The 22448-nt window shown below is 36.1% G+C and overlaps 1 protein-coding gene across 1 annotated transcript in view; it reads left to right on the top strand.

The window, feature by feature from the left end:
- The window catches only part of LOC114070357 (potassium voltage-gated channel subfamily H member 8-like), a gene marked incomplete at its 5' end in the record, with an annotated part of 76881 nt that extends 56044 nt beyond the window's left edge, over positions 1 to 20837 (top strand). Inside the window, 5 exons of the mRNA XM_027907716.1 lie at positions 436 to 474; positions 2179 to 2531; positions 6886 to 6992; positions 7681 to 7757; positions 19785 to 20837. Of these exons, the coding sequence (XP_027763517.1) occupies positions 436 to 474; positions 2179 to 2531; positions 6886 to 6992; positions 7681 to 7757; positions 19785 to 20495 (1287 nt within the window). The remainder of the gene's footprint in view (positions 1 to 435; positions 475 to 2178; positions 2532 to 6885; positions 6993 to 7680; positions 7758 to 19784) is intronic.
- Positions 20838 to 22448: the final 1611 nt, after the last annotated feature.

The raw sequence follows: 22448 nt of genomic DNA, 5'->3' as shown, positions 1-22448 counted from the left end.
AGATAGTTAGATCATCTTTATGTACAGACTAGGCTGGCACAGGAGCTAAAGCTAGGCAGGGGCAAAGTAGAGCACTTATTCCTGCCTGGGATTCCATCAAACCAGCACTGAAACTTACCAAGCATGCTTTCACACATCTACATTCATTCATAGATTTGGAGTCTTGACCTAGCTTTTTATTAAAGTAAAATCTTATTTTTTTCATTACTACCTTTTTAGTCAAAGCAATTTTTTTTTCTCACAGCATCTGATTGCAAGAATTACCATTAGTTCAGTGCTATGTCACATTTAATTTAATACAGCTGTTTTATCATGAGAGTCCTTTCTTGTATCTACACAAAGGTTTTGGTTTAGATGTTTGTGTGTTGTTGGAAGCCAATACTGTGCTGATGCACATATTTGCTACCTTTCGTTTTGTTTTGTTTTGTTTTTCAGGTAATATCAAAATTATCAAACAAGCCTACACTGTCCCAGGTATGTTGGTCACATTTTAACTATGCCAAGCTTGACTTTGAAACGTACACGCAGCTATGGCCAGAACAAAAGCTTGAAAAGCTCCAACAGACTTCCATGGTTTCAAAATGAGAATTTAAATTTCATCCTGCAGATAGTCCTGCCACTGTCCATTTTACGAATAACAGTTTATGATCTTTTTTCTCAGGTGCTGGATTTGGATGTCCTGCTATAGCAACTGCATTTTAACTACATGGGTACCTAAGCCAAATTTTTGAATGTGGGTAACAATCATTCTCTGTAGAGTATAGGTTGTATCAGTGCCAGGACCTGTAACATTTGATCATCATGACAGCCTTTGGATGGCTAATATAATTGACAACAAGGCTTTTATCTTTTCACTCCTTTAAATTCTTACTTTTCATATATCTTAGATGGAAAGTACCTAGTTCACTAAATCTGGCAAAGTATACCAAGATAAGAGCATGCACTCAGGATGTGTGCTGTAACACACAGCAAACTTAAAACTATGCTGAGAAACATTTAGACAGATGCTAATACGGGCTTAGAATATTTGGATAAATTCCCCAATCTTTCCACCCAGCCAATCTGACTTGACCCAAATGTGGGAAATCTGACTATGCAGGGTCGTCTGAGGATTTCCATCTAAAGCTAACAGTACCTTAATCAAGCTTGATTAAGAGGAGTAGCCTGTAAAAAAACACAAACAAACAACAATAACCCTTTTGAAACCATGAAGTTGCATTTGGCTGCACTCTTTGCTGAGATGTGTGAAGTTAGTTTTGACCTGAAACCTGAGTGTGCCTTAGTCCATTCACCTCCTACCAATAGATACAGTGAGTTTTACCATGGGAATAAATGGAATTATTTCTGAGTTATGCTCTGATCCTGACATGAGGCCCATGTTGGCATATCTCAGCCTTCATATCCACTGTATTTTGTTATCCTGAAAAAATAACAAACTATACATTGATCTCTTACACTGTGCTTTAATTAGTAGTTAAAGTACAGAACCCCGGTCTATGTTGCCACTAAATTTCCTTGGTTCCAGCATCAAGCATTAAAATTGCATTTTTTTCCACAACCACATGCAGCTTCACTTTTTGATGACTGTTCTGAAGCTGACACTGTCACACCAGTGGTGCATCAGTGGGACTTTGTATAAACTGAAAAGTCTGTCTACTATCCCAGCAGTGGCTTCAGTTACAACAATTTAGAAGGACACAGTGAACATCCAGGCTCAAGCTGAACTGGTGTAAATGCTATTTATACATTATAAAAAAGTGATATTATTTGAATTACCAGGCTCACTTTTTATCTGTTTACCACCAAGAGTCTGGTAGCATAACATTCAAAAGAAACAATACCTTAGTAAAACAAGATTATTCTTCTCAAGTGTGCATATGCCAAATGGCTGGTAAGAGCTAGTTGTGTATTCCTTCTTGGTAACAAAACATATTGCATCAAGTTTGCTGGCTATGTCACTAGTGACCTTTTTTAATTTGTTTGTATTTTCTTGTGTATGCACATATAGCCATAGTTGAGGAGGGAAGCTATGGATGAGTTCCAGAAGAGCTATATCTAATGAGAAATGAAAGCTGTGCTAGATCTGGGTTTGTTCCAGGATGAACACTAGAAGAAATCGTGTTTTTGGCAACATCAGACTCTGAATTTTATGCTACTACATATTATTTATTATTTCAGACAGAGCTCAAGGGAAATGGAAATATAAAGAAAAGACTCCCTTCAATTGTGGAAGATGAAGATGAGGAAGAGGGAGAAGAGGAAAGCAGTACCCTTTCACCAATTGATACAAGAAGCACAAATAGCTCTCAGCAGAAGAAAACTGCAAGCAATAAAAGCTACCTAGGGAGAAATTTGAAGCAGTTGGCCTCAGGAACCGTTCCCTTTCATTCCCCCATCCGTGCTTGTAGTTCAAACCCCTCAAGAGCTAAACATGAAACGGAGCTCCATTACTACTCTAGAAGGAGAGAGAAAAACCTTAAATTGCACCTTTCGGCTCTGACCACCAGTGGCCCACCGGATCTGAGCCCAAGGTAATAGTTGTGAACTTATTTTCTTCTTTTCTATCATGTAACTCCTATTAAAAATATCATGATTGTGACACTATAAAAATACTTATTTTTCTTTAATAGTTTATACTTCTGTTCATCCATGTTATTGTAGGAACCATTAACGCTATGCAGAATGTTATAACTTTAAAACTTCACTGCAGAATAAATTATTTTTACCAATAAAAAGGGCAGTGAAAAAATTGAGCAGCTGCAAAAATGGCTATTTGAATAGTCTGGTGTTATGTTTATTTTGTCTATAACATGCATTCCCACAATAGCACTGTGAAACATTCTATCAGAGATACAATTTAGAAAGCAAATAGATGAAATTACAGCATAGTTGTGCAAATACAAAAATTACAGGAGTAGAGGAATTTAAAGGAAAACTATTGCCTAGCAATTTTAGAAAATATTTTTTTCATTAGAGACAGGAAATCTTATAATGTAAGTTACGTGGAGAGTAAATATGGAGTTTAGCAAATGTATTTTGCTGTGTCTGTTGACATAAAGAAGAGTTATATAACAATTTATTGTGGTATTATTAGTGTACAATTTAAAATAGTTTAATTTTTTACTTGTATTCTACTTATAAGGTGATTTATGTAACTTGTTTATAAATTACTGCAATGTAATCCTAGTTTTAAGATCAGTTCTTTAGAAAAATCACAAGTACTTTTTCACATATGAGGAAGTGCAGCAGTTTGTCTTCCAGTTCTAGTTTTGGTTTCTATAATTTGAAATGGTTTACATGTTCAAGAACTTCCTTTGTTCATTAGAGGCGGAATGAAAGTTTCAGCAGCTTCCCATTGCAAACATTAAATAGGCACAGCTGGACCATATTTGTTTAATTCTGTCAAAGTACCTGTCCCTAAGGATGCAATCATAAAAAGGACATGGAAGACTATATAGAAATCTCTCCCCCTTAACATATATTTGATCAGTACAAGTACATTTCACATAGGAGCAGGATCAAAATGACTTCAGTTTTGTCATAGAATCATAGAAATCACAGAATTATTAAGGTTGGAAAAGATCTCCAAGATGGAGTCCAACCTTTGACCAAACACCATCATGCCAACTAAACCACAGCACTAAGTGCCATGTCTAGTTGTTTCCTGAACACTTCCGGTGATGGTGACTCCAGCACCTTCTGGATTAGCCCATTCAAATGCTTGACAACCCTTTCTGTGAAGAAATTCTTCCTGATTACCAATCTGAACCTCCCCTGGTGCAACTTGAGGCCATTTCCTCTCATCCTTCACTGGTTGCCAAGGAGAAAATGCCAACACCCATCCTGTTACAGCCTCCTCTCAGGTAGTTGCAGAAAGTGATAAGGTCTCCCTGAGCCTCCCTTTCTTCTGACTAAACCACTCCAGCTCCCCCAGCCACTCCTCATAGGACTTACTCTGTAGACTCTAAATAGAGAGTCAGTACAGGAGGAGATAATGTGTGGAAAATCAGCTTCTACACAAGCAAAATTGAAATGCATGGTGGATATTTTCTCATTTGTTTCATAGCTCTCATATGAATTTGGTTCAGTCAGCTATGAGCAAAGGTCATTATCATTCACATAAAAAGTGGTAATTCAAGGAAAAGCAACCTTTCATATTTTCTGCTGAAATGTAATCTTGCTCATTATTTCTCTGAATTTATGCAGCCAGATATTGGCACCCAAGGCTGCAGAGCAAATGTAAAAAAATTATTGGTATATATGTTATTGTTTCCTGTTTCCATTCATAATTTTATAACTGCAGAATAATTCTATCAATAGGCTGGAAAATAGGCCCAAAACATACACGTTTTTAAGACTTTGTTTTCCAGCTAAAACAGTTTCATATTATTTCCTTGAACAAGTCTATATTATTAGAATATTTAAACTGACAAGCTAATACCACTTTAAAATAAAGAGCTTTAAATGTTTCTAAGTATTAAGAATAGAATAAAACCTTAATTAAAATTTTCACTTTCATCTGCTGTTGGAAAGCAAGGAAAGGCAAAGACAAGGGAAAGACAAAACTCTGGTTGAAAGTCCAGTCAGTTCAGTTCTGAACTGTATAACCACATTTTCTCAAGAGAATATACTTTGTCTTCTTCTTTGTTCTACTGTGATTTTTCCTAGAGTAAGCCAACCAGAACTCTTCACAGAGCTTTGTGGCTGCTACAGGTTCTTTCACTGGGCACCACAGTGAGGGCAATAAAGCCCAGAGACTGAGTAAAATGTTTAAGAGTTTTTGTCACAAGGAACAGAAGCTAGCATTGTGACTTCTAGAATACAGTCCTAGTCTTCCCAATCCATTTTGAGTACTGTCTATGAAGTGAAAGAGCACCAAAATGAAGAAAATATCTATTATAATAAAAGCAGTCCTAGGAGGATGCATTTATGTATTTGAACCTCCTCAGATCCACAAGGAGGAGTGCACTCTAGCCCTGAGCAACTGGATAGAAGACTTCACATGTTAATCTTTTATGACCTTTTGGCTTCTAGGAGTGAGTTGTCTGTCTCCAGGAGAAAATTTAGGGCTATACAATAGCTGATTCAGAAAGGGATGAGACAACAAAGTCTTTTGTCACCTCACATTTTAATTTTATTAGATTATGTTGCTCCACAGACAGTTCCTGGTATATGAGTAAGGATGTTGCCCATTACATATTTCCCACATATAAGCCTGTCTTTTGGCACTCCACAATTAGCTATTTTTGCTAATATAATTTCTTTTTAGCCTGAATCTTTAAACACTTAAAAGAACATAGCATCTATGAATTCCAAGTCATGTCTTAGCAAGCTTTCTCCCGTGTGCTTTAAAGGCAGTTAAAATGTTATCATTTCATATAATTAGAAACTTCTATAAAAGGGATATTGGTGTTTAAAATTTGCTTTTTGAAGCAGTGAAGCCAGATGACATTAAATAGGTTTTATAGCAAATTTCAAACAAAGTAATCATTCAGTTTTCCAGCTGCAGATAGCAGTATCGGCCAGAGCAGCTGAAGCACCTCATTTGAGTCTCATCTTCTGCCAGAGGCTGGTTAAGATTAGAGTGAAGTCTAGTAATATCCAACAGGCATCGTGAACACTCAGACATGAAACAGAGCCCAAAAGCCACATGAAGAGTCAAAAAAGACAAAAACACATGGTATGTGCACAGAGGTCTAAGTTACATGGGTCTTTCAAGCCAAATACATCACAGATATCTCTGTGTTATCTGTTCTTCCTTTCTCCAGACAGTTCCAGTCAAGAGGTTTTCTGGAAAATATCCTCATTAGATGAAAAATCTAATTTCCATCATCCCAAAGTTATCACCAATAACTGAGAGGCCAAGAACTGCCTACTTTAGCCCTTCTGGATTAGTATTTAACTCATCTGCCTCCTGTAATACAAAATATGAAGCTTGTGCCTGGATAAAAGAAGAAATTCATGCTTTATATCTGTCAACTGGCAGTTGTCTGAGTCTCTTTCATTGACTTTAAAACAATTCTCTTTATAGCACAGTTTATTATAACTGAGAACAAAAAATATTCATAATTATGTATTTTTAATCCTGTGTATTTATTCTTCCATCTGATACCTGTTTTCTATTCTTTGCATGCAGAATTGATTATTGTACAAAGTACTGTATCTTTTTTCCTTTGGATTTCTTAACGCTGGAAATTGGAGATAACTGCTATGCATGGGTAGAAATAACTGACAAAAATACTTCTTCTGGTAGTCAGATCCAATATTGATATTAATGTAACTAGGACACTGTAGGCTGGTCTGCACATCTTCCTATATTCAATTTACAAACAAGATTGCCCTGCCTGAGCTAGTTAAATTTAAACAAATTTATAATAACTATTTGCATGGAAATGACACTTTTGACTGAATTTTACAGAGATGTTTTCATAAATATATTAAGGTCCAGCTTAGGCTCTGGCTAAGTAAGGCTAATATAAGAGCCTGGTTGTTATGTGCAGGCAGACTTTAGCTTAGCAGGAGCTGTTTAGCCTGTGCAGAGGAAAAAGTGGCAACAGATTACTTTAGCTATGAAAAGCAAGCTATATTTCATATAGGTTTAGATAAGACTCAGAATACGCTGCAAAAGTCATGAAAATTTTGAAACTTCAGTTAATTATTTTTGACCTCACATTCCTTCCATTAACACTAAGTTTAATCTTTAGTGACTCACAAGTAGTTATACCAATATAATAGTTTTTACTTTTCTCTAAACGTAATGTTGTGCAAAATTTACCATTGTTTAAAAATGTGCCCTTTAGGAGCAATTTTTACAGCGTAATTATGAACATGATGTTTATGAAACTGTTTATGAAACTGCTCCACTACCCTGATTTTTCTCAACAGAATTGTCGATGGGATTGAGGACGGTAACCATAATGAGGAAAGCCAAACCTTTGACTTCAGCTCTGATCAGCTCAGGCAGGAATCCAGGTTATCTCCTACAACTGGAGGTGAGTTTTGCCTGGGAAAATCACTCTTTAGAGGAAACAGTTTTCATAACTGCTTTTTGTTCCCCTTTGTTTCTTTGATCCTCAGAAGTGTCATAAATGGATTAATCGCATGTTTGTACTCTCAGTACCATTTCAGTGCCACAATTGCTACTATAGAAAAGTACAACGAGTTCCCAGAGGCCATTTGTTGTTTTCCTGCCAACAAACAGTCATGATAAAACAGTTTGTGGAGAATACTGTGTTTTCATGCATTGTACTTTACCAGCAGTATTGCACAATCTGCCAGGAGCCTCATGCTCCCAAACCTTTGGGCATGGAAGGCACTAAACACAAGGACAAAATTCAACATTAAAAAACATTCTAATACCAAATTCAGAAAAAAATACAAACCTTAAATAAACAAGAAAAAAATCCCAAAACTAACAATTCATTAATAGCCATATGTAAACTTGGTTCTCAACTTTTTTAAAGATACTTACAGAAGTGGAGGAATGAAGAGAGCGGTATGGACTTCATTCACTGCACTTCTCTTACAGATTATACACTGAACATTAACACATGATTTTATTTTCCTTCTAGCCAAGTGCAAACTAGGTTTAAATTCAATGCATTTGTTAAGTGTAGAATAGTATTGCCATTTCCAAATGGTTATACTTATCTCATTTGCCTGTATTTGAATTATTTTCAGAGGCTGAAATTGGTGGTGCTGTGCTCGTTATCAAAGCAGAAGAGACCAAACAGCAGATCAGCAGGCTTAATAACGAGGTAACAAGCTTTTGTGGGGGTCAAAGGGTATTAACAATGATTCAAGGAATGCTGGAGAAAACTCAGAAAACTTGGGAATATAATAAATTCTAATAAACAAACTTAGGAAACTGGATGAGGTTCCTACATGTAGGGCAGTTTGAGGCTCTTTACTCATTCTGAGATTAATTTTCTACATGAAACCTATATAAAAGTTCATGGCACATGCTAGAAGTAAAAACAAAGTGAGGTTAGCATGGTTAGTGCGTGCAATTTTCCTAGCATTTATTCTCTTCTGGGGGTGCTTCTATTTTTCTCTTTCCTCTCGTTATTTCTCCAAGCTCCTTCTTCCAACTTTTCTTGTCTTGATGCGTGCTGTGCTTTTGGAGAATTTCCTTGAAAGAAATGCAAATCCAGTTGTGTTCAAATTCACGTTTCAAATCACTTTACCTGTGTATACTTAGAACGAAATGAAAATTTATCCCTTCCTGCTCAAGCAATATGACTTGAGGAATGAGGGCCAATATTGTTCAGTGGTGCTTTTTATTCCTCCCTTCTAATAACTTCAAAGCGATAATCAACTATTAATCCAAAACTAAAGAGATGTTCTGTGGCTAAACTGTTTCATATATCCAGCCATTGCAGTACTTTGGCTAACAAGATGAAAGCATCAGACGCTGCAAGAATAAAATCTGTCCCCAGCAAACTCTTTCTTTCAATGTGAAGAGAATAGAGGCAATTTCTTATGATTCCACATGAGGAAACATTTAAATAAGTCCACCACACAGTTTTACTTCCTTCCTGAGCTCTTTGGTTACCAGAAATGTCGAGTTTTATCTTTATTTTTCATTCTATATGGTGCACACATAATCTAGTTATTCTTTATTTCCCACTCAGGCAGTATTGGGCTTCTAAACCTCTTTCAAACTTAGTCAATTTAACTTGGTTAGATAACTTAAATATCCTAAGCTAAGAGCGCATGCATGATTAGTTAGTCACTATGAATGCATCACCTCATTTGTATGTCAAACTGTAGAGTTCAGACTAAAGTCTCATATCCCACTGACTGCAGGTTTTCAGAAGGTTTGGTTAAAGAACCCAAAAAAACCTTCAAGATGTTCATTGACAACACCATTATGATAGAAATTTCTATGTAATGCTTTTGAAACAGACAAGTCATACTGATTCATTCCTTTTGAGGACAGATATTTTTAAAATAGGAAGATGTATCACGTGGCTATCTGCAAGAGGCAATTGGAAAATACATCATGGTGACAGGTGCGCCAAGACAGGCATCTTGTGGATTATCCAAATCTTTCAACTGAAACAGTTTCAGGCTTTTCGTTGCTTTTCTAGGGAAAAGAGATAGATAAATAGATCTCAGAGCAGGGCAGTATGCTAATCAAAAGAAATAAAGAACTCCACTTGATCAAGGTCCTTTCCCTCCATATACAATCTTAATTTTCCCCTGTTAAAACTATCTGAACAAAATACTATGCAACTTTTTTGCTCACATTGACATAAAGCAGGAAATTGCACCACATGCAGTTAAACACTAAATTTGCCACACAAGGATACAGAATCCAAATCCAGAGATAAACTTTTCACTATGAATATGGTTCACTCTTTTATTTTAAAATTGAGGAGGAGTGAATCTGTCCATTTTTTATAACTGATGCTACCTATGAGACTTGGAATAAGAGGTACTTACCTCCCAAGACTTGTGCAGTCTCTCCTGGGATAAAGACATGAACAAATAATTCTTGATTAAGCAAACCAATCATTAGGTTGTCAGACAAAATGAAGTCATCACCAGCTGGTCATTCTCTTCTTTCCACAGAAGTGGGGCAGAAGTGAGTTCATTTATAGTCTCTGTCCCTTCAGTAAGTATTAGGAATCCTGTAAGTAAGAGGAAGAGAACCTTCAGAGATTTAAAAAGAGTACCGCAAACTTCTGGAGTCTTGCTAGCTTGGTGCGAGACAGAATTTTTCACACTGCAAAACTGACTGAGGCACATGCCAACACGGGGTGATAGTAATAAAACTAAAAGTCATACAAAGTTTTGGTAGGTTTAGACATCTTTTGGCAACACCTGAATTGATTTACATCTAACCTCATCAGTGATAAAATGGCATTAATAATAATGCAACCAGAAGATACAAATAATATAATAATGTTGAAAAAATTCTGAAAATAGTTGTACTTACTGTCCACAGCAGAGACAGATACCTTTCTCTGATTACAGAACTTCATAGAAATATAGAAATTATAGAGCTACGTGAGGCTACATGAATTATTATAAACCCTCCTCCCCCTGTCTAGAAAACACACCAGATTTAGTCTAGGAACCTGAGGGAACATTTTTATTCAACCTTGCAGAATCTCTAAGATTATTTTATTCTATGCTGTTCAGAGTACATTACATTCCATACATCTATACTAGTGTAGACATGGTGAAGATTAATATTGTTGGTGGTGCCTTGCAGTACCTGGAAGTATTCCCCACTTTCCAAGCTCATATTTTATCTTCTCTCTAAGAAATCCCCTGGCAAAGAAAACATCATTCTGACCAAACAAGAGTCTTAAACATTGAAAGACTTATATATGGGATAATTCTTAATTTGATATGACAATGCACGGGCATACAGTATGGACAAATGTGAGACATTAAAAAAAAAAAAGAAAAGAGGAGCAATTCTACTGATGTAGACTTAGATTTCATAGATAACATTCTGGGCTCAAATCCCAGAGACAGATGAGTATCCTCCAAGTCCTCCCATGGATCAAAATTTACTCTGGAAAAACTACATGACTATAAAGCTGCTTAATTGCATGTTCTGCATATACTCAAACATGCCCCATCTGGAGTTTATGAACTGGCAGTGTTAACTTGATGGTTACCCCTGTGAGCCTCTGAGTAGCCTTGCTGATACACTCTAGTTTTACTTGGGGGTTTTTGTTGTTACATTAAGAATCAAACACCCTTAGACCCAGTGCTTTTGTCATTCCATCATTTGATGATGGACAGTAATGGAAAATTGTGACTGACGTTACAGTAGACTACTAGCAGTAGTTAAAATACCAGCAGAGTTAGAAACAAAGTTGTCTTTTAAAGGCATGTAGTCTCCTCCTGGAAAATATGAGAAAACAGGTCACAAGTAGCCAACAGCAGCAAACACTGTCATTAATACATTTTTCAGTGGAAAACAGAAGTCAATCAAGGAATGCAAAAATAACTGCTTTCATGAAAGGCAATTGTATTACAACAGTTCACTAGTTAGCTTAAAAACATTTCAGCTGTTCATTGGGGGAACAAAGACACACATCTTTCCATTCAGACATTCAATACAGTCTGTTGTTAGCAAAGCAAAGTAAAAAGTTACCCCAGAGAAAAACCTACAAAAATAGCTATACCTAGTTTAGAAATCCAGCTGAGCTCTTGGCAGTATTTTAGGTGTATGACACTCACTGCATAATCCAAAATAAAGTTCATTTACCTAAGAAAGGGAGTAACAGATGTCAGTGCATTGATTTCACTTCTCGGATTTGTTACATATTAGCTTTAGAAGTAATAGATACACAGACTTCCTCTAAGGAGAATAATCTCCAAAATCAGCACAGTCTATGTGAGACAAACTTGAACACACCCCAGATTCCTGTTGTATAGCTCCATGGTTTGGCTGCTCAGCCAGTTATCCAGCTTCTTCATTTCCTCACCACTTCTCATTTTGAGCCTGAATGAGATCCAGGGTGATACTGGAATTTCCCTCCAGTTCTGTAGCGCAAGGAGTGGAATAGGACTACTTTCTCCCCTGCCCTATTTGCCCCTTCCACTTAGTGTAAATAATCACTGAATAAAACAGGCATGACATTCATTATAGTTCAGTACTTTCAATCTGTGGCAGGTGAGAGTTCAGTTTCAGGTTCTTGTTCTGGTAAAAACATAATTATTTAACAACAGTTGCAAGATTAGGTTACTGAATACCTAGCAGCATTGTACATTTGCAGATCTGGGGAAAGCTTGATTCAAAGACCTGCTGCAGACTAGGCAGAGCAAGAATTCAGGAATAGTCTTCTGCCTTACAATTATGTATCCTTCCTTTGCAGAGGTCTGTATCCTTGACCAGGTCTTTCCAACGCATTTGTCTGCAAAGGCTGATCAAATGGGTGTATCTAATCATTCAGCATTTTCTCAGAGGCACCATATACGGGATGCAATCATAGATAACTACTGAGGAGGCCACAAAGTAAAAATAGGGAAGCACTAAGCAGATTTCCTGAGGTATACAAATGGCCAAAAAGCCTAGATTAAAGCACGTGCCTATCACTGTCCCATTGCCCGTATCTTACTAGGCTTTTAGCTCACTAATGTTTGAATGCAAGTGTATGAAAACAGCATGGAAGTACTTTTGCTTTGATTCAATTTGCAAAACCCAAATCTGAATTATTGAAAACATAAAGAAGTTAATAAGAAGAAAATAGCGAAAAATTAGTCATATTTTTTTTATCCCTTGGTTACATGAATACATTCTCCGTTCAAAAACATGGGTACGTGATTTCATGGCCAGATATAAAGGGCATCTCATGCAGTGCACGCAGACTGCTATGTCATGTCCCCTGTTTCTTCCATATGCAACCCAGCTTCAGTTCAGACTCCTTCAGCTTCAGAATCTGGGGGCTGATTTCATACTTTACTACATCAGTAGAACCCACAATTACAGTACTAAAACAATATAATGAACACAGTACTCACATTTCTCCCATTCAACACAAAAACAAACAAATTTGAGGAAATATGGATAGGGTCAGGTTTTCTAGTAGATAATTGCCTTCTATTTAGCTCCACATTGGAGCACTTAGTAGAAATTCAACTATTTTTAACGTTAGGTTTTTGAAATGCAAGTGCTTAAAATACTCTAGGCATCTAGGCATCTGGGACTTATTTAGAACAGAGAAAATGCATTCACAGGAATACTTCACTTTCATCTAACAAAAGGACCAATCCTAAATAAATATGTTTATTTTCCATATCACTTAAAGATATTATATAAATGTATTATTTTAAAATTTATTTCACAACCAGCTGCCAAAAATCAATCTCATTTTCCTCTCAGTACAGGAAAAAAAGCATTCCTTAATATTAAAAATGTATGCAAATGATAATCAGTGCCAGACAAGAAAATTTGGTAAAGTTAATCAGGCCTTCAGTTTTACATAGGGGATATACTGTTAAAGTTCAATTTGCAGCTTTAGAGCTCATATCATGAACTCAATTGACTTAGAGTAATTAAATACATGTTCTTTTTAACAAGTTCATTACTTTATTTTCACTTGAGAAAAATTACTTTGCAGCAAGGCTATCCCAGTAATTTGCTTTGGAAAACAGCTTTCAGTCAAGAAAATTATGTCAAAAAGTGAATTACATTTATGTGTGATAAAAACTAGTACAACTAATCTGTTTTGTAGTTTAGCCATATAAGTTTCACATCAAAGCCAACATATAGAATGTAGTATCATCTGTATTAAGAACAAAAAGCTTTCTAAACCATACATGTCAAGTAAACACACTAAGATTTTAAAAATATATTTTCTTTTAACACTGACATTCATGTTTCCAAAGAACTCCCACCTTGTTTTTTTGTCTCTCTCTGCTCTTGTACTTTGATGACTGTAGTCTTTCCAGATAATTTTTTCTTTCTTTTAATCTTAGCTCAATAGCTATTGGCAGATGAAGATAAAAAATAAGATGATGCTCTAAAGCTTAAGTTAATTTGTTTTCAAGTAGAACACACTGCACATATGTGACATAACTTCTATACGCTGTGGTGTGTCTCTTGCACTTTTCCTTGGTAGAAAGGCACCTGAGACAAAGGAATGAACCCAGAGGCAGTCATGCAGTACACAAATAAACTGGACACCAAAAGCTGACTTAAGATTTGAATAAAAAATATTTCTACCAACATAGATGGCAACAATTATCCAGTTAACTCTCTAAAAGAGATATTTCAAAATGTTCCTGTAGTGAAAAGATCTTTTTTCCCAGCATCTAAATGTAAATCTCTATTGGTATTCAAGTTCACTGCTTTTTCTTTTATGTCTAGAAGATACTAAAAAGAAGTTGATTGGCATTGTCCTTCTAAAAGGAATTTATTCTGAAAACATACTACTCCAGAAGATCTCAGCAAACCAAATTCCTTCTGTCTTTGCCCATTACGTTTTCTAAAACTCTTCATTGGTAGCATTTTCTTCTGGACTGTCTCTGGTTAGATCTTTGGAATCACTGACAAAGTACACAATCTCAAACTGCAATGTATTTCAAATAGCCTAAGTAATTTCCTGAGAACTCCCTTCCTGTGTACAATAAAAGAAAAAATGCTGTTTATATATCCTGGGAGTATGATTAATGCCTGAAAAGTGTCATTCAGCAAAACTCCACAAACATTTTTCTATAATACTCTGCATAGGCAGAATATTATATTCATGCCTCTGATATTTTCCTTTCAGATGTAATGTTTACCATTTAGCTTTGTTGAATTTCATATTACTGATATTTAAAAGTGAACATAAATTCCATTTAGACATTAAAAATAAACATTAAATAAAAACAGATCAGGCCGGGATGTTAAAAAATATAGCTTAGAATGTCCATGGGTGGCAGCAAACTATTGATCATAAGCCATTCCAATCGTGTATGGATTCAACTCATGGTGATTACATGTCCTTCATATTTTCTTAGTTGTTCTGAAGAATATCAGGTGGACAGTAACATCTGAGAAGACTTTTAACAAGATATATATTGCATCTAGAGTTTCTTCCTATATATTGAAACAGCTTTTCAGTTAAAGAAAAGAATTATGTTGTTTTGCCATGGTTTATTCTTAAGAAATGGATGTTGCCTGCTCTCTTTTAACTATTCATTTAGATGCTTATAGAAATTGTTTGTTTAATATTTTTTCCCAATTTTATATATATATCATCTCAGGCTTTCTTTCATGAGTACATACTAGCAGCTTCTCTTCTAGCCAACTGGGAATTCCACAATCCTCCATTTGTTCTCAGTCAGTGAGTCAGAGTTTGTCCCTGATACTTTCTGAACTCCTTGAAGCAGTAATTTCCAAGCCTGGTTTTCTTATTGCCACCATCATGCTGACACTGTCCTGATTCTATGCCAGCCTGAAGACAGAATCCACATCCAACAATCACAGAATCACAGAGTGGCTTGCACTGAAATTGTACTTAAAGATTATCTGGTTCCAACCCCCCTGCCATGGGCAGGAACACTTTTCATTAGACCAGGTTGCTCAAAGCCCCATCCAACCTGGCCTTGAACAGTTCCAGTGATGAGACACCCAAGAGTTCTCTGGCCAAACTGTCACATTTCCTCACCACTCTCACAGTGAATTTCTTCCTAATATCTAATCTAAACCTCTCTTTCAGTTTGAGGCCATTCTCCTTGTCCTGTTGCTACATGCTCTTGTAAAAATAGTCCATCTTTCTTGTAGTCTCCCTTCAGGAAAGGCTGTAAGGCTGAAAGGCTGCAATTAGATTACCCCAAAGCCTTCTCTTATCCAGGCTGAACAATCCCAATTCTCTTAACCTTTCCTCATAGGAGAGGTGCTCCATACCTCTAATCATTGTGCCTCTGCTGCTGCCCCAAACCCCCCACCCCAGACTTACTCCCAATGAAGAGCCACAGGTTATATTTAGAACAGCAGTTTGGGACCCCTTTCTCTAGACTGAATTTCATGGGAGCCATGTTGACTTGAATACATGTAAATAATCTTGTCCCTTATAGTTTTCTGATTTGTCTTTACCTGATTATTAGCTAGAATCTTGGCTTCCTAATTTACCCAGGCAAACTGGTCACATTGGAACTACCAAAGAGCTGGCTAATGAGTCATCAGACAAACCAGCAAATTTTCTACTCCTATACTGTAAAACCAATTTCACAACCTTCCAGATTTCTGGATTTATTTCACTGAAACTGAACCCTCGTATCATTGCACAAATCCTATATATTTAATCTGGACTCAGATTAGCTGTGCTGGATTTTTTTTTTTTTCCTTCTGCATCTAGCTTTATTACTAAAGTGCCATTAAATCAGAAACGTCTGTCACTGTAATACCAATGGCCACAGCATTGCTGGTAGCTGATCAGTGAAGACTCTGTCTCAGCTCACCCCAATTTCATTCATTCAACAATGCACTTAGCAAGAAACAGAGTATCAGCAGCTAGTCAATCTGAGCCTTGAAAAACAGCTCATGCTAGCTGAAAGCCTCCTTGACTACATGAAAAATCAGAATAGAAGAAGCAATAAAAGGCCAAGCAGTACAAGCCAGGCAGCTTCTCTGCATTGCCAAAATGCAACTTCCATTTCTCAAGAAGGAAATATTATTCTTAATTCCTTTAGGTTTTCATAAAGAGTCATGGTAGGAAGATGTCTAGGTGAAGTTTGAATTACAAAGGGAGTAAACCACAGAGAGAAAAATATACCAATGTATTAGTCAGAATCGACTTTTAATCAGAAAAAACAAGTCTTATTCCAGATTTATCCTGGAACAGTGATGAGAGATAGGCATTCTAGTTGAATATTTAACATTAAAAAAAAAAAAAATTAAACATTGTAATATATCATGGAAAAACAAAGAAACCTGTTTCAACAACGCCATTGAAATAAAACAATAATCACCATCATCATCTTACATTATATAGAGCTTTTCATCACTCCATTCCTATTTAACTATATGGAACAAAGTACTCAAACAATTTAATACTGGTAATAAAGAAAAATACTATTTCTACTGAAACTGTCAAAGTAATTTGAAAATGCAAAATACAGCTACTAAAAATTATATTGATCAGAGCATCAGAAAATGCTATTAATAAAGACCATATGTTAAAAAATTCTACTTTTTTTTTTAAACTCTGTTTTGAAGGTATTCTTTCCTGATAGCCTAGTCTACTAAAAAGGTACCAGCACATTGCTTTTGACCAGTCTGACAAGCACTTCTTGCTACTTCAAATTAAATCTGTATAAATCGCAGTTTCTATTTCTGGAAATATTGCAGTATCTTTTTTTAAGTCCTAGAAAGTGTTAAGGCAGCATTTCAAGCATATTTGGGGTCTTACAGACCATTTTGAAGCTGTCTGCCTGGCACAGCAGGAACCATTTGTACCACTAGCTGTTTTGCCTAGCAAATAATCAGTGAGCTCCTGAAAAGAATGCAGCCTTGCCAGCATGTGAGGAATTATCCCTTTTCCTCAGGAGGAAACTGTACTGCTTTCAGCTTCTGTTCATAGACTTAAAATTCCTTCTGCTTTTAATCTCTGTCCCTTTGCACTTTCTGCAGCAGTATGAAATTTTTAATATTAGTGATAAAATTTTTTACCCCTGTTACACATGTTTATTTGCATCCATTCAAGGATCTCAGAAGGATGTAAAAATAGTAGGATAAGCAGTATAGCATTAGAAGTAAGAGTAATGCTATCTTTTTTCACTAAACAAGTGTAATAATATGGAGATAGAGCATCATTAATGTGGCACTGATGCTGGAGCTTTAATCTTCTAAGATTAATAGATTGTAAAATCTTGAAAACTATATATTTTCTTTATATATGTGGTGAGCAGTATTGGTCCAAGTAGATTTTAATAAGTGGTGGTAGTGAATTTGTGATTAATTTTGGTATAACTACTCTGGACACTGTTAAAGCATACATCAAAGGTGGGTTTATCAGGTCAGTTCCTCTGTCTATGTGAGAGCAAGCTTATGAGAATACAACACCCAAAGAGCTGATATGTCAAAAATAGTGTCTGGGGACTAGAGCAAGTTGTAATGAACAGAAATTCAAGACTGCCACAAGTACTGATGCTGGGATGGATTTTCACTGTATTGTCTCAATCAATTGGCAAAAGAAACATGTTAAAGGATGATGAAGATTTTACAAAGTCCATAAGTGATCAGACATTGAAAACAGAAACATGGATCAAACCAAACAAAATATTTTAAAGTTTTCACACATGATTCACAGTTTGGGTAAGGTACATACTCATAAGGTAGTGTCAATCTTTCTATCTCCACAACTGCAGAAAGCCATGAAAATTTGATGGAAGTTGGGAAATTAGACACAGAAAACAATTGCTTTATCCAGTAGGAGTAGTGACAATCCTGAAAAGAACTGATGACCACTGAACCTATATAGGTTTGATTGTCTGTCTTCCCACTTCCTCCCAAATAAGGGAAGGTTTTGGAGGTTTTGCAATGCCATTTCCTAGTTTCCAACAGAACACAGAAGCTCTTGTGTAGATGAGTTGTCCAGAAATCTCAGTGTGCCACCTTAGAATCTGACAATACCAGAAACCTTCTCTAGCTGCTCTGACCCCACAGCAAGCCTATTCATAAATCGCTTTCACAACATATTTTAATCCTTCACATTAACTGTAGTTCAAATGAGCAACCAGGCAGTCAAACCTTAAGCTCAACTAGCAGAAGGGGATCTCCTGTTTTGTTTTCTACGCAGTATGACTCAGTTAGGTAACAAGGCAGAAAGAAAGAAGTGCAGAGATGCTGAGGGATCCTGTCATCTGCCAGTCAAGAGGCTCCTGCCTTTAAGGGTTTTCCCTCCAGAGCTAGTGTGATCATTACTAAACTATTAAACAATATGATGGGTTTGAACTCCTACCTCAGAGAGATCAATAAGGCTGCGTTGGAGCTTCCCATGTCTTCTCAGAATTTCTTTATAATTATTGTGCCTGTAGTAACAAAGTCAAACTCAGGCTGAAATGTCTTTCCAGCAGATTTCTTCAGTATTATCCCATCAGAAAAATGAAAACTGTATTTCTGTTTTTGATTACATGAAAATTACTCTGTTTGGGGCACCAAATAGGTGGTATCTTTACCTGAGATCAAAGAAAGGCCCCCTAACTAAGCCTTTTTTCTTTTTGATATGTGGCTTGAAGATACACAAGCAGTCATGTCTGTTTCTCAAGAGAGTATTTTTCCTAGCATCAGTATAAGAAACTCTGTTTTAGTGGTAATGACAGTGTTTTGGCCTAAAATAGAATGATTGGCTACCATGGAGATAAAGTTCATTTCTATCTCTTGATAGAAATTCTTAGTTTCCCTTTATTAAAAATAATTAACTGATCTTAACTTCCTAAAAACTTTTCCTTAAGAAATAAAAAGTAAAGATAAATACATTTGAAATTACGAGTGAGTTACTTTCTTTTTTGAGTTAGACATTTTGTTGCCCAAAGTACCCTTATAAATTCCTAACAAGTGTCCCCACTAATGTTCATATATCAGTTTACTTTACAAATTCAGTACTTGTTAATCTGATCCCCACTCAAAGCAGCAAGTTTTGAGGAGATGAAAGACTTCATTTATTTCATGTAACTAACTGGATGCTGTCAGGTTCTTCCTTTTGCCCACACACCAGAGTAATCCATGGATTATTTTCTCACTGTTACCTATTCTTTTCTTGGTTTTAGCACTAGTCCACTAGATTTTCATATAACAACTACTTGTATCCAACAACTTAGAATCTGGGTTTCTTTTATTTTGCTATGAAGACAGCAGTATACTTCACATGTATTTCTGAACAAGATTTCACAAGACCTAATTTTTATATAATTCATCAGTATAAAATTGGTTAATAAAAAAGTTTTATGCTTTAAAATATTTAATGATTGATCAAGAAGCTATTGGTGTCACACTGCCAATAGAAATCATCTCAATTCTGACCCTAAGACCATGCTTTATATACAGAGAACCATTTAAAATCAGGTGTATTATTAAGCCTACAGTTTATCCATCATATAATTTTATTGAGTTTCTTTAATTATTTCAGTATGCCGCAGGAATTGTGACATGCAGCTTTAGTAAGGTAGATTGATGGACAGTTTCCCACACATATATTAGTATATTTTTTTAATTTAAAGGCACTGTGCCACAGATGAAAGTTGACATTCCTAGAAGGAAAAAAGGTATGTATGTATGTATGTATTTCAGGCGTAGTGCATAAATAAATACTTTTGCCCTGCCACAACAGGTGACAACTTTAACCCAAGAAGTCTCCCAATTACGTAAGGATATGAAGAATGTGATGCACCTTCTGGAGAACCTGCTCACATCCCAGAAGCCTCCAGGATTCTGTGCTGTGCACAGCATATCTCGAAGTCCCACACTGGATAGTCTGCAGTCTCAAATGGCTTGGACTACACATCAGTCTTGTTCCCACATGCAAGCTGGGAGCTTCACCTGCACCAAAGCACAACTTTGCCGTGGAAACACGTTATGTGACATTTGGAATACAGATCTGTCCTCTGTAGGCAGCAGTCCCCAAAGGACTGAACCCAACCTGCAAAATTCTATGGATGGTGAATTTTATTATACAATGGGCCTTCAAAATTCCCCCTCCCAGTACCAGGTAATTCAAAAAGACAATCTGCAGTTTTTAAGATGCACCTCTCCCCATTCAGACACTACCCTGACTCCTCTTCAGTCTATTTCAGCGACTCTTTCTCCTTCAGTATACTCTTCATCAGAGACATCGTTACACCTTGTGCTGCCCAGCAGATCTGAAGAAGGTAGCTATAGCCAAGGAGCAATCAGTTCACTAAGCCTTGAGAACCTGCCAGGAGCGTGGGACCTGGAAGGAACAGCCGGAGTAACTTCTGCACAGACCCCAGATTTCCCGATAGACATTGTGACAAGCACAAAGGATGTTAAAGATAAAGATTACCAAGCCATAGACGTATGAGAAACAGTGAAGTGGTACTCAAAGCATGTTCCACAGCAGCCAGTTTTAAATTTAGAGAGTACTGCATGACTGCTTTATTTGATCTCTTTTTTGGCAATCATGGAGATTACAAGCAGGAAAATTCAGATTTATAGAAAGTAAGAGAAGATAATGTTGGTTCACACTATAGGAAAAACAATAAATTTCTAGATTCTAGAAGCATGTTGAAAAACATTTTGAATACAGATATAACTTACTTGTCTGTTTGACAGACTATTGTGATAGTCCAAAGACCCTGAGGGTCAGAGCAGCTGGAAGTCTAGGACAAAGAACTGTCATGGGTGGCTTTTGTTCATCGAAGCAAAGGTTTTCCTTGAGTGTCTGACTGTTGTTCCCAAACAATATCTATGGCATTGTTTGCTTCAGGTGATCGTGGGTCCTGCTGGTCTTTTTGTCAGTTCTGTGAAGGCAAAGGGACAATATTCGCTGCATGTCATCTAGACAATCAACCAAATAGAGCTGCTAGAAAGTGGTTAGTTGCTGCACGTTATTTGTCATGTAAATGAAACCTCTTAATTTATCTAAAAATACTATTTTTATATACTTGGTATGAAATGTACTTAAAAATGATTTAAAATATTTATAAAAAGAATGAGAGTTTGGTTTCATTTTGGTAAAAGCTTGCAGTTTTAACAAGAAATGCACTACCATCATGTATTAGATCAAATACTATTTATTGTTAAGATATTATGTAGTTTACAAATGGATTCGCTTTTATGTGCATGCAATTTGCAATGAATGTATTCATTCTGGTGGAATACAAATAAATTAAGGTATTATTTTATCTAAAAAAATAAAACAGCTGGAATGTTGTGTCCTATAATAAGCTATCACTACTTAAAAAGCAAGGTGTTATACTGATAACATTAAGTACTCTTGGTTTGTGTCTTACTATTGCGCTGTCATTTAGAAGATCAAGTGAACATTTTAACAACACATCCCTGTTTTGGGATTTTATACCTGGATAAGAAAGTTAAGAGAGATGAAAACCACTGAGCAAATTGAGGAATATTAAAGGAGAAAATTAGGGTTTAGTTAGAATCAAAGAAATAACTTAAAACAGTTTTTTATGTGATGATCTTTTACTTATAGCTGTAAAAACTATCTTTGACCTATTGTCATGATAAAAAAAAAGATACTATAGGTTTGGCAAATTATTTAATCCAGAAACAGGAGTTAATGCACAAGGGATTTTTTTTTCCAGTATTTATATATTAGAAATGCTTTACTACAGTGCAACCAGAGCAATTGCCTTTTTTTATTGTAGTTTTGATTTATAAATTTAAAGATGCTCAGTATGCATCATATTTACATGTTCTTTAGCCAGCTTTCTAAAAAGACCATGCTTACAACCCAAAATAAATAAAATTGACAAGTAAATTAAGTTACATTTAATAATCAACATAAAGGGTGGTTATCAAATTAAAATTTTTACAGAGCACAGATTTATGCTTAACTTCCTGAAGAGTTTTTGGGGTTTTTTATGAAAACTTCAAAGACTAAGTTCATTGTTAACATTTCGATGTGTAAAGGAACACAAATCCCAACTGGTACTCTGTGCCCAACTTACATCCTTTCACATCCATTTTCCCACTGGTACAAATTAGGGACAAAGTGTCCTCTCTATTTGAGCTGCCTGAATTTTGTCAGTGCCTACAGTTCAACGTGAGTGCTTTTATACAGGGTTTCTTACTTTCCCTCTATTCCAGTTTTTACTTAGTTTAAGGTCAAATAGAGAAATGCTGATTAAATGAGGCATATCCCAGAAATAAGAAAAATAAAATTACTTATAAAAAAAAAAAGGGGGGGGGGGACAAATAGTACCAAATATAGTAACAAAGGCAAGTCTATGGTATTTCTGCAAACAATCCTGGTATGTCTTTAGCTATCTGCCATCGCCCAGCCTGCCACAGT

Source organism: Empidonax traillii, unplaced genomic scaffold (assembly GCF_003031625.1).
Source record: "Empidonax traillii isolate 1590-97213 ecotype Southwest subspecies unplaced genomic scaffold, ASM303162v1 scaffold1530:size152889, whole genome shotgun sequence".
NCBI classification, from domain to species: domain Eukaryota; kingdom Metazoa; phylum Chordata; class Aves; order Passeriformes; family Tyrannidae; genus Empidonax; species Empidonax traillii.
Note: the sequence above shows the minus strand (reverse complement) of the source record. Positions and strands in the feature narration are given on the sequence as shown.